The sequence below is a fragment of the Crocodylus porosus genome, unplaced genomic scaffold, assembly GCF_001723895.1.
Source record: "Crocodylus porosus isolate Cpor-Errol unplaced genomic scaffold, CroPor_comp1, whole genome shotgun sequence".
NCBI lineage: Eukaryota > Metazoa > Chordata > Crocodylia > Crocodylidae > Crocodylus > Crocodylus porosus.
In genome coordinates, this window is record NW_017728909.1 from 28,696,002 (window position 1) to 28,709,261 (window position 13,260).

The following is a 13,260-nucleotide window of genomic DNA, read 5'->3' on the forward strand; positions in this document are numbered from 1 at the left end:
CCCCCCCCAGAAACCCCTGCTGGAGTTTGGACTCTGGGGTCTTAGAGGGGCTTTAATCCCCACTTCCCCAGCTCAGTGTGCTGGTCATGCCCGCTGCTTAAGAGATGAGGTCTATGGGATAGCTCCACTCCAACACCTAGGACCACTGGCTGATTCCTCAAGGAGGACTTTTTGAATACCTGGCTGTAAGGAAACAGATTGCCCTCAGGATTACGCAAGACTTATGGCAAGGCTTTCTCTTGTCTTTTTGGTGTACATTTTAAGTTATACCAAGTTGTATCTGCTCTTACTGTGTTTTACTGGGCTGTATCTTAGCTTAGGTGAAGGTTTTTGGTTGTTCTTGGCTATGTGCATGAGGTTGCAAATTGCTATGCTCAACACATGCTTGGTTCACAGAAAGAACTATTCTTGTTCAAGCTTTTATGAAGACAATACCACTACCTTTTTCCCCCACCCACCAGGGAGGCACTACCTCCGCGCCCCCCCCCTCCCCCCCAACAGACCCAGGCTGGGATCCCCTGTGGGCCAAGAAGGGGATTTAAACTGCCACCTTCCAGCATGCTAGCCCAGGGCCAGGGCCTGGCAACACCACCTCTGCTTGAGCAGGGAAGGGGAGGAGCCTTGGAGCTTTGGTACCTTTCCTTTGGCAGCGGCTGGCAGGCATGCTCTAGCATCTGCCGGCTCCTGGCCTGAGCCACTGCAGGCATGTGTCTGCATTTCCTGAATCAAAAGTCTGTCTGTTCACTTGCTTCTTGGTTTAATCTCTGCAGTTTAGACTAACCTGCAAAGACTGAACTGATTCAGCCTTGGGCTTTTTGACCGTCTGTACAGACCATGAAGTCTGAATGTAAAACAAAAATGACTTAAGAAAAACTTAAATGAGAAGCAGAACAAGGTGGAAAATGCTTGAACATACAAATCTCTCCCCCACCCCACGCCTGCCTCCAGACCTTTTAACTGGTCCTCATTTTAAATCTAGAAATCACTGACTATGTACAATTAAAATGGAAAATCTCATTTATCAACTTTGGCAAACAGGAGGCACAAAATATTTAGAATGCTTTTGCCCAGATTTAGTGGCAAGAAGTTACTCACCGTTTACAACAGAAATGGTTACATAATAAAGTTTTAGTGTACAGTTGACTGTTACTGAGTCTTAACCCACCAAAACAGTCCTTGAACAGAAGCTTTGTACTTTTCCCAAAATTTAGCTTTTTAATAAGAGGACACAAAAATCAACATTCTTTTTTTTACATTAAGCTAATTCTTCAGCAAGTGACAACGGATTTTTTATGTTAGATTCAGACACCTTAACTACCAGAGTGTCTGCTAACATAACTGTGATGAATATAATTCTTAAATGCTTAAGTTGCTCTCTCTCATATTTTAATACTGACTAAATTCATTTCTGGGTCACACTGTTATTGTGTCATGCTTGGAAAGGACAACAATAATCTCACTACCTATAGAAGATATCTTACAGTGCTGAGGGAGGAGAAAAGACCTAAGAAATATCGCTTAAAGGTTTAAATTTGGGAATTTACATACACTTGTGATTTTTTTTAGCATACAAAAGTAAATGACAGACCTTTATGCAGTATCTGCAATACGTAATATAGTATTTTTTCTTTTTGATTTTCTAAATTGATAAATAATTGGCATGAATTACCTGCGATTTCATCTCATAAAGTGTAGCATCCTCTGGAGTTAACTGAAGTGCTTCATCCCATTTGTGAATAGCCTCCCAGTACCTGTAGTTGTTAAAACAATATTACAGTCTCACTATGTTTATGAATGGTAGAGACTAGGTAACTATGTACTGACGGAAGTATTAATATGATGCTCATCACCAAAGTATTGGCGTTTTTTCTCAAACCCCCTATAAGATAAGAAAATACTACTATTTTACTGATGAAAAAACAGAGGCACAGATGGGTTAAGATTAGACTTTCAAGTGCTCAGTATGTACAACTGGAACCAGAGCTTTAAAAAAGGGTTCAGCACTCAACTGTTTCCACTATACAGGGGCTGAGTTTCACAAGTCAGCATTCAACATGCTCAGCTATTCTGGAAAAAATGGTTTACTTGTTCTGGTGCTTAAACACAGGTTGAGTGCTTCTGTGAAATGACGGTGTTAGTAATCTAGCAAAAAGCAGGAAGCCTAGGGGAGAGATGAGAACTAAAACAGGATCTCCACAATCTCTATCCATTTCCTTAGCTGCAAAACCATCCTCTCTGTGCCTTGATTTGGGATTAAACATAACAAGACCTCTTTTAAAATCAAAGCTGAAAAAAATGCAAAACGCATGTAATAACTGTTGACAAATTTGCTATTTTGAATTTGTTTCCAGCCCAGTCCACCAAGCTATTGAAATATGGATGACAAAGTCTTTTATTTTCATCAGAATTGAAACAGTCAATATAGACTTTTCAGCAAATAATAATCACTACTAACAAATGACTGCATTAATAATATTTAGAATTTCACTTCTTCAAATGAAGGGTATTCAAAGTTTTAAAACTTCAAGGTTTAGTCAGCTTTGGTATTGAGAAACCGTCTAATGAGGCATTAGGCCATTTTCCAGTAAGCAACAGCCCAATAACACATCATCCAGCTGATCTCTCTCTATATAGTGGTGTTTCATTTTAATCATGGAAGACGACAGTTTTTGGAGGCAGGACTCAACCCAGCCCGTGTGCAGTGCTTGGACGCCGGGTGGCAGCAAGAGTGGCCTGTTGCTGCCCAAAGGAACATGCCCCTAAGCCGGGCCCGTGCTATGTAGCGTAGGTGGTGCTGGGCCTGAGGTGACCAGGGCCACGTCATGCTGCGGGGGAGCTCTACCAGCAATGGGCCCTGAGCACCCTTCAGACGCTACTGTTATGGGGAAGAGGGGCAGAGGGGAAGGGGCTGTGCACTGTGCGGGGGGGGGGCCTTAATTCTAAGCAAGGGGTTATGTTAGGCAGTCATTCCTAGAAATACAAATAATGGATATCAATGTTTCCATCTAGTATTAAATAAATAAAATAAATAAATAAATAAATAAATGAAAAATTATGACCATCAGTTTTACTGGCACTACTTCCACTTCCATACAGACAAAGCAATTCAAGGTAAAAAAAGGAAATCACTGAAGGACAGTGGCAATCCCCACAGCCGTCTGGTAGGATTTTGTAGGGCAGTGGTCAGCAATCTTGTTGGGCTACGAAGCGAGGAGAGCCAATTTGGGTCAGAGAGAGATGGGTATTACGAGCCAGCCACCATTGGCACTCATTCCTACAGCAGCACAGGGAGAGTGCAGTGTGATCTGTAGCACCCCTCTCCAAAGTTAAGATTATTTTGAAAACTGTAAGTACAGTACTACCACCAGAAGTAGAAAACCTTGCAAAAAAGAGGATACTGTTTTGATTCTTTTACACATGAAAAAATAGGCATGTGTGTTAATTCTACAAAAATTATTCACTGGTGTTCCACAAACAGAAATAAAGACTACTGTCTCAGAAGTGAAGTATGCCATTTGGTAAGACTCCTTTCTACAGTTTCTATTCCAACTGAAAAATTACTTAGCTCATTATTTTAAAACACTGATGTGTAGACTTGCTACTGAAATCAAAACAAAACACAAAAACCTTATTTGGGATGTAAGATCTAGTTGTAAAATTGATATTCCAGTAAATATCTGTTGAACAACCATATATTCTGGTTGTAATAAGAAATACAATACACTCTCTCTCACTCAGGAGCAGCCAGTTAGCAAGGAGCAGCCAGTTTGCAAGTTTCACATTAAAATCTCTTTCTTCCCCTCTGTACCCACCAGTATCTTTTAATATTTTGCTTTAGTTCATAGGAAAGTAGGGCTGGAAAGGACTTCATGCCCCCTTCTCAAGGCACCATCATTTTACTTTAGAGTAAATTTTGCTAAACTTTAGTTATCACTGGGTATGTCTGTAAGTGCAATTAATGTGGAGCAATAAGTTGTGGTGCTTTCTGTGCCAGAGTTTATTGCTCCCAGGCACATCATTTGCTCATATGCTTGGGACCACAGCACACTGAGTTGAGGTGGAGCAGCCCCAGGTGGCAAGGGGCCCAAGGGGGGACGCCTGATAGCCCAGGGTTGCTCAGACCCAACTCAACTTACTGCAGAGGGGTTGGCCAGGGCACACGGGTGCTCCAAGCCAGGGCTATCCAGCAGAAAGCCCCTGCATTGGAGCATCCTCATGCTCTAACCAGCCACATCAGCATCTATATGTGCACTGCTGCACAGTAAAACACTCTGCAACAGGATAATACTTATATTTGTAAGTACTGCCCTGCTATGGAGTTACTTAGTTTCCTAACAGGGCCACATGTACAGACACAAGAAATTTACTGTGGAGTGAATTAGTCTACTTCTCAATAAACACAGACACTCCCAGAAGAGAATAAATTTAAGAAAGGGATAAATTCAGCATCAGACCAGAAAACATTAGAACCGTTTTTGGTGAATTAAACTGTGTTGATTCCCAACTAGGTTATCAGAATTTTCCAGTTTTAATTAATATTCCAGTTGCTATTCCTAATTATTTTCTGAACTTCATTCAAGGAAGATAAGAGTAGGGCTTGCCTATACACAGAAGTAATGCTGCTACAATGGTGTACGCAAACAAAGCACTAGTCATCCATACATAGGCATCTCCCCAACTCGAGGCGGCAGCTGGCCAATTTTGCAGGCAGATCATGGGACCGGATGCCATTTTTGAAGGCTTATCATGACTGGGGCCCCACACACAAATACCTCTGACTGTCTAGTGGCCTTGCCCCCCGCTGGTGGCAAGGGGTCTGGCAGTGAAGGTCCACTAGCAGTGGGAAGGGTCTGGTGGCAAGAACCCAAGCTTGTTGCTAATGACCATGGCCAGCAGGGCCAGAAGACCCTGAATTTCACAGCATGGCAGCCCTCACTGTCCCCAGCTTTTGGTGGCCTGGTGGTAGCCCACCAGACCAGAGTGGCTTTATAGACCAGATCCAGCCCACAGGTCCTATGTTTGACACCCCTGCTCTACAGCAATAGAAAAAATAATGAAGCAGTACTTCCATACAGGCAGAATTTAAATAGTTTAAGTACCTTTGTAAGAAAAGCACAAACCAAACCCTATATTTCTAGTGTTGAATGGTTCTCAATGTGTGTGTATATAAATAAATAAATAAAATAAAATGACATTGTCCTAGGTCAGCAAACTCCATCATGAAATTACTGTGCAACTCCAGCGTGTACAACCACCCAAGCAAGCAACACAGAAATGATCGGACACCCGAACTGTGAACAACTTAAATCACCCAACACCAACCTTAATTTAACTGCTCCCAGTCTCTGACAACAGGTATGACACAGCTGTTAAAGTGATCAAGAATGGTAAAGCTGCTGGACCAGATAAGGTAGTTCCAGAATTTGTTATGAAGCTTGGAGCCATAACAAAAAGAGGGTTGTATATACTGATGGTTATGGCACTGACCTGGACAGCACTCCATTCTGTTAGACTCAGGGAGGTATTATGTCCCTTCATAGTGTGCGGCAGGTCATTTCTGACAGAAGTAGCAAGGTCATGGATCCAGCTGGCTATGGTCTGCAAGGCTGTAGCCTGAAAGCTTCATCTTCCGCAGCTTCTCTATATATGCATTTCTTGTAGAAGGACTGCATGTGGTATCATTTCTCTGGTGATGCATCCCAGCACTGACTGCTTGAGTGAGGTATAGCCTTCAACATTAAATTGAAGAACAGTCAAGCTTTCCCCCTTGTAGACAAGAGAGGTTGCTTTGACTCACTAGTTAATATATTAAAAAGATGTAAAGTATAGTGTATCAAAATTGGGGAAAAAAATAGAGTCCGACTGTCTTGGCAGTAACTTCTAGTTTTGCTTTACAGCTACTCGTGGGTACCACAGGAAGGTAGTCACAGAGAAGAAAACCACACTACCATTCACAGCATACATGCTCCGTAGAACTGTTTTGCATCACACAGGTGACAAATCAACTCTCTACACCAGGGGTAGGCAACAGTTTTTGGCCAGAGTGCCAAAAAACCACAATGACTACCTTGAAAGGTGCTGGAGTGCAGACGTGCTGGAGCCTGGAGCAGCTGTTTGCAGCCTCCCAGCTGCAGCCGGCCCAGGGAGCCCAGTCTTCTTGCAGCCTTTCAGCTGCCTGCTGGGAGCAGCCTGCACTCCACAGCTGGTAGCAGCTGCTTAGAGCCCAGGCTAGCAATGGCGTGCTGAGCAAAATGGTCACGCTTGCTGGGGGGTTGCTGACCCCTGCTCTACACTATGTTTCCCTATTCCTATCTATGCTTTTCACACTATAAGTCACCAAAGCAGAGGCAAGAATTCAGAGATCTATTGCTTCTAGACCTATATTCAGCCTACTAGACCACATCATCTCCCAGGAAATTTTACTTGATTGAACCAGATTCAGAAGGACAATCATTTCAAAAAGAACCCTTTAAGCCTCAAAACAGCACAGAAAATATGTGCCATTTCTGGCGAGCTGCCCAAATGATCTTCCATTATGCTTTAAGTATTATTAGTACCACAGGCTTCAAGTTATTATTCCTACCTAACATTCTATGGTACACATTTTCTCAACAAATTGTGCAATGATGTACAAGGGGGCAGGGAAGGAGAAGAATTTTCTGTTGGCTCAAAGTGATGCCTTATTTGTACAGGAAAGAAAAAAAAAGAGAGCCTTAATTCGTATTAATAATGACATTTTACCATAAAAAGTAAATCTTCCATCTGTCTTCAAAATCAACTCATGCAAGTTTGACAGGTTGGTTAATAATATACTGTCTTAATAAAATGAAAATTTCTGTTTCTAAAATCATAGCTGTAGTTTTGTTCCATGTCTGTTTGGTCTCATTCTCTGAGACAAAAAGTCTTCATGATATTCTTTATGATTTTGAAAAAAAAAAACCTCTCACTTAGCTCCCTCTAAATGTTTTCCTTTCCAACACCAAGTAGTTTTGCTTTTGAAGTTCCTTGCCAAATGCAAGCCCTGACCTGCTGTTAACAGTCTCATTCATTCAATTGTGTACAGTCTCATTCTCAGAAGTTATGGTGAGGCAAAGACAAGGTGACCACAAATGACAGCACTCAAGAAAGCAAATTATTTATGTCATTCTGCTTCTCTAAATGTATCCCGTTTTGGGGGGCTCATTCCTAGATATTAGATCCTTATTGCGAGACTAAAAATCATCCCAGAAGGATTTTTGATCCTTGAAAGGCAGTACAAAGTCAAAGACCTTTGTCTACTGGAGTACTCTGTTATATACCATCCAATTTATTTATTTAAATATTTAATCCCCAGATATTCCATCCAGGTCTTCTGATTGCTATTTCCACCCCCCACAGCATTTTTTTTTAAACATTTAAGATTGTTTTGAATTTTTTTCCCCCATGACCTTCACATTTAATGCAAATCATACATGGGCAAGAGATGAGGGACATCAAAAACGTAATTCTAAAGAAGCAAGCTACAGATGGCAAGAAGGGCTGGGAAGAGTAATATAAAAATTACAGTAAGTAACCTCCCTGGCCACATCCAGATGAGCGCAACTGTGCAGTACGTGGTGCCGCAGACGCATCTGTGGCGCCACATATCGGACGTTCTGTTGTTCTCTGGTTATCCAGGGGATTATCAAAAAAACCTGTAGAGTAAAGGCATGCACATTGGCAGCTGTGCGTGCTGCCTGAAGCCGGAGCCTAGCTGGCTGGAGCCATACTCTGCTGCTGGCCAAGTTCCATGTGGCAGGAGCGACATGGCTGCAGCCCTGGGAAGCCCCCAGGACAGGCTGCTGAGGCCAGCCCAGTACTGGCCCCAGCCTCCCCTTCCTCACCCAGGGTAATGCGTGGCATTGGTGTTCCCCAGGGACAACTAGCAGTGGCGCAAGTTGCACTGCCACTAGTTGTCCCTGGGGGACCAAATGTCCACGTGCATTTAGACACAGTTCCTTTGTCCAAATATACCATCTCATTCTGGGTCTATTACAAATATGTGAAGAACTAATTCACTAGCAGATGCACCATCTATAAAAAGATATTTACCAGCGCACTCTGGATAAAAGAGAATGGAATAGCATATTGAATAGTGAGAAACAACTCGTTTTACGTTTTAGTTTACATCTGTAAAATGCTCTAGATGGCTATGGTGAGATAGCAACAGATAACGTCTTCAAAACTTCAATTAAAACATTAACTGACTGAGGCTTATACTATTTATTAATAGCTGCCATTCAAGCAAAACAGACATACTGATGCCGACAAACACAGTTGCTTATCACATTCATATTTTAATGGACAGATGAGTAGACAATTGTAATTAAGGGTAGATATTTGTGACTGACAGACAACTGCTCTTCTCACTTAATCAAAAATATCAGACAAGGAAAATCAAGAGACTTCCCTCCTCCAGTGAAAAGCAAGTCTCTATGAAAACATGCCTGATTCATAGATCTAGGTTATCTACATTTACTATGAGGAGAACTGTATCAGTCACCCCAGAGCCACGATATGATAAATTAAAACAGAAGCCTGTTTATTAATCTTTGTTCTAGAAGGATTATTTTTAAAGAACAGGAAATTATTTTATCATAGTACATGGACAACATATGAAAAGAATTAAAAAGCTTATTTGATGTAATCTGAGGCAAATCTCATAAGGCCTATAATAAATTCATGTTCTAATTTGTACACAATACTATATTCATACTTAAGTTTCATATAAACAAAAGCCTAATCCATTCATAATTCACATTCAAACATCCAAACTCCAGCACTAGAGCATGTTTTAAAAGCGGTTTGAATTTTTTAAATAACTAAATTCCTGAGTTACTTGAGCCGATAACACTGGAACACCATGGCACACTTAATTCTATCTACCAAATGTAGGCTTTGCCATTACAATTAAAATTATGTGTCTTCCTTCAAAACATGATCTTCTCTCTCCTTCCTTGAAATTCCAAAAAAACCCCAACGTGTTTGAAAAAGAAAATATGGTTATGATCGCTTCAGAGAATGAGATCTGATCATTCATGCAAATGTTTATTTAAGCAAAGTGAAATCCCAAGCCTCCTCAAAATAAGCAAAATTGTTTTCTTTAGACATACTACTAACCATCTGGGAGCTATGCAGGCTTGGCAGGAGTTCAGGACAGCTTGCTAAATCCATGAAACAACTCTCTCATGCCTACAGCTCACTTTTGCAACAAAATTTCTAGGAGAATAGCATCCCTTCTCCTCTTAAGGAAAAATCAGATTTCCACATAAAGTGTATTTAATTAAAATCTTCTGTATAAAACATCAGTCTTAGGATATTGATTCTGGCTTCTAATGTTCACATGAATGACAGCACTTTTTTAAAAAGCTTGCTTGCCTATATAAAGCTCACATTTAATCTTTAGATGATGCAGAACACATTACTGAAAATATTTTACATGCTACTTAAGAAAAAAAGGCTTTATTTATTCATTATTTCAGCATCCATACTACAATATATACAGGCAGTCCTCGGACTTACGACACAATTGGTTTCTGAAAACTGCGTCTTAAGTTGAAATGCTGCAACTTGGAACCAATATCCTCATAAGAAACCATGTCATAAATGGGGGATTGGTTCCTGAACCAAGGCCCAATACCCTGTTTTCACTAAAAATACACCAGAATTTGTACTCGATCAATTATAGATAAGTAATATAGCTACATTAATGTGTTTATATTGTAAATAGCAATCATATTGATTTGGAAGGACTTCTTTGAGGTGGCTTTGCTGGACTTTTTGAAAGGCTCTTGGTTGTACTTTTTGAAGGGTTCTTGGCTGGAGTCTTCTCAGGTGTCTTGGCTGCAGATGTTCTCCAGGAAGATGAGCGACGCAACGAACTTGTTCACTGGTGTGGCATTGCATTGGTTCAAGCGTTGTAAAGTTGAAACTGACGTCATAAAGTTGAAACAAGGTGTCAATTTATAAATGTTGTAAGCGTACAACTTTGTAACTAGAAACATTGCAAGTCAAGGACTGCCTGTACTCTAAAGCTGCATGTTATGAGAAAGACAATTCAGCAATCTTTAGGCAGATCACACACACATGCAAAACCCCATTAATTACTACAAAAGGCATTACTGGGTACATCTACACGAGATGCCATAATGAGCAGTAGACTGTTCTTCTCTGCATTAGTGCAATACAGCCAAAACCACATTACTGCACTAATGTTCAGTACAGTTAATCTATTGTGCATTAAGCATCACAAAAAAGTTCACCTTTGATACTACGCATTAGCACAGCTACTGAAATTTATCTAGTACCTCATATTGGAGGCACTAGACTTATTGCATAACAGCAAAAGTGCATTAATGAATGTATAAACATGCCTATTGTGTAACAATTATATCATATCATTTGCATACCACAAAGCTTACGAAACACTTTTGAAGGAAAAGGCAAATACAAGGAACGCTTCTCTATAGAGATCTTAAAATTCTCAAACTTATGGGACACCCATAGAAAACCAACATGCACGTTTGCACATGCATGCGCACACCCCCTCCCCCTTAGAACAAACAAGAAAGAGACTCTAATCTTACTAAATATGACATCTGGAATAATTAAATCAATCAATGTGTCCATATATATCTAGAGAGATCTCTTGCACATGGTTTTAAGTACAAAAGTTACTAAAAATGTCTGTCCATCTGTAACACCATGTACTAAATGAATTATTCATCTGTCCCAGAGAAAAACTGAAAATAATAAATTTAGGTGAGAACAGGGCTAATGGCAAGAGAGATCTGCCTAGAGGACAGGAATACATCACCCATTCAAAAGATGACTGGATTTCATCAATAATCCAATTATAGAAGAGTTTACAGATTGGCGTTATCTAGAGATGTATTATAGCCTTAGCTTGTTTACATATACAAAATCAATGATGCCCCTTCTAATGTGCAAAACTGATAAAGAATACCAAAGTAATCTCTGAAGAGCTACAACACTTAGCCAATCATACACAATAACTGAACTATAAGGTTATTTCCACCGTCTTTGTATATCAGTTCACCTTTATAAACTTCAGCTACCACTCTCCCCTTTCAACTCAGATCTCTTCACATTCTTCTTGAATAGTCACTTCCTGGACTTCACATAGCAGTATGGAGAACTTCCCCCTTGAACACACACCCAACAGAGAGCTCTTCACATCAGGGATGGGCAAAATATGGTCTGGCACACCAGCCCATTCTATCCAGCCCACGGGACCTTTAAACATTTTAGAAAATTTATTTATAACTGCCCATGGCCACCTGGCAAAGATGACAGGTAGTCAGTGGCAGCAGGACCCAGCCGGAGCCTGTGACTGAGCAACAAGGGTAGCAGAGCCGTGACAGGCCCCAGCAGGCAGCACAGTGGGCCTCCACAGATGGCAGAGCTGCAGCTGGGACCCAGCAGGTGACAGGGCTGTAGTGAGCCATGAGGCAGTGGAGCCACAGCAGGCAGCAGAGCCACTGTGGGTGGTGGGGCCCCTCCGGGTAGCAGAGCTGTGCCTGGGCCAAGGCAGGACTCTGCAGGCAGCAGAGCCCCAGCTGTCGACCACAGCACAGTGGGCCTAGTGGGTAGCATAGTTGTGGAGGGCTCTGGCAGATGGAGCCACAGTGACTGGTGGGGTTGCGGCGGGTGGCAGTCACAGCAGGGCTGTGGCAGGTGGTGGGCCCCGGGCAGGGGCTGTGGGGAGCACTACAGGAAGTGAGGGGCTACAGAGAGCAATGGGCATGCCTGCAGGGAACACAGGGAAAGGTGGTGGCAGGCAGAAACAGGGAGCCTCTGCAAGTGCCCTGGGACTGGTGGGGTTGTAAAAATAGAGCCTGGGCATGGGGACTGCCTGGCTGCATTGTGCGAGGCTCACATGCAGTGTGTTAGAGCTGCACTCTATGGAGCTGGCAGCCTGGCCCCGGCACACACCCAGCCACCATACTGACATCCCACTGTGCACGCACACACACACAAACTCACCCACTCTCCCCAACCACACCACCACTTATACCCCCTTGCTGCCCACACAAAACACCCAGTAGGACTTGAATTTTAAGCTATTATGCAACCATCTCTAGATGCACTTTTTGTAAACAAAGAAACCAGTAGAAAAATATTTTTAAATAAAATTAAAATATGTTATAGTAGATGGTTTGCATGTGCGCGCACATATATGTATATATATCTTTTTCACTGTTTCCAGATCACAGCACCTTTCCTCTCAAAAGGAGTACTTCCAGGGAAGGGAGGGACTTACAGTGGCAAAGGTCAGGGCCTAGGAGGTGGGACTTCAGGTCCCAATATGGCAACCAGGGGTGGGTCAACTGTCAAAGAGTGGGACTATCCATACAGCCCTCAACAGCTTCCCAAAACTTGGTAAGTGGCCCTCTGCCTGAAATAATTGCCTGCCCCTGCTTTACACTCTACAGAGCCCTGCATACTCTCCAGGTAGCAGTATAGAACAGGGAGTTTTTTTCCCGTACCAGTGGGGACCAAACTTGCCACAAATAAGCCCAGACCTCTCAGGACAGAAGTTAAACATAAACTGGTTTAAGTGATCAGAAACTAGTTTAACGCTATAACAAAACAGAAGTTCAGTGCACATAAACTAATTTCAAAATGGCTGAAACTGGTTTAAGATAAACCTGGATGAATGTAGTATGTAGTATCAGACTTAACTGATTTGGGTCAAACCAGTTTATGGAACTTCCATCCCAGACCCCTTCCTGGTTCAAGTTAAATCAGTCTCCCAGCATGCTGATGAAATCTGGGGCCAGGGAAGGAGGTTATATACCCCTTCCCCCACTCAAATATACTGCTGGCTGCAACAGAGGACTACAAATCCCAGAGGCACCTGGAAGCAGGAAGAGGAAGTGATGAGCAACTCTGTAGAGTTCCGTGTTGTAATTCTGGACTGCAAATCCCAGAAACCTCGGAGGCAGCAGGGAAAGGAACTGAACACATAGCCCATGCTGGCTATGTGCCAGAGAGCCATGCTCTAGCACCTCCCAGCTTCTGGCCTAAGCCACTTGCAGGTATGTGGCTGTATTTCCTGAATCAAAAGTGAATGTCTTTCTATTTGCTTCTCAATTTAATCTCTACAGCTTAGACTAACCCATAAAGACTGAATCGATCTTTTTTTCTCAGCCAGGCTGGCTGACCTGCTCCACCGGGCTTTAAACTAAGCCCGCTGGGGGATGGGGGGACTACTGCCCC

At 42.2% G+C, this 13,260-nt stretch overlaps 1 protein-coding gene across 1 annotated transcript in view; it reads right to left on the reverse strand.

Annotated features, from left to right (window-relative positions):
- Window positions 1-13,260, reverse strand: part of TTC33 (tetratricopeptide repeat domain 33) — a 72,822-nt gene that overhangs the window by 28,065 nt on the left and 31,497 nt on the right. Inside the window, exon 3 of the mRNA XM_019531995.1 lies at window positions 1,670-1,751. Coding sequence (XP_019387540.1) covers window positions 1,670-1,751 — 82 coding nt within the window. The remainder of the gene's footprint in view (window positions 1-1,669; window positions 1,752-13,260) is intronic.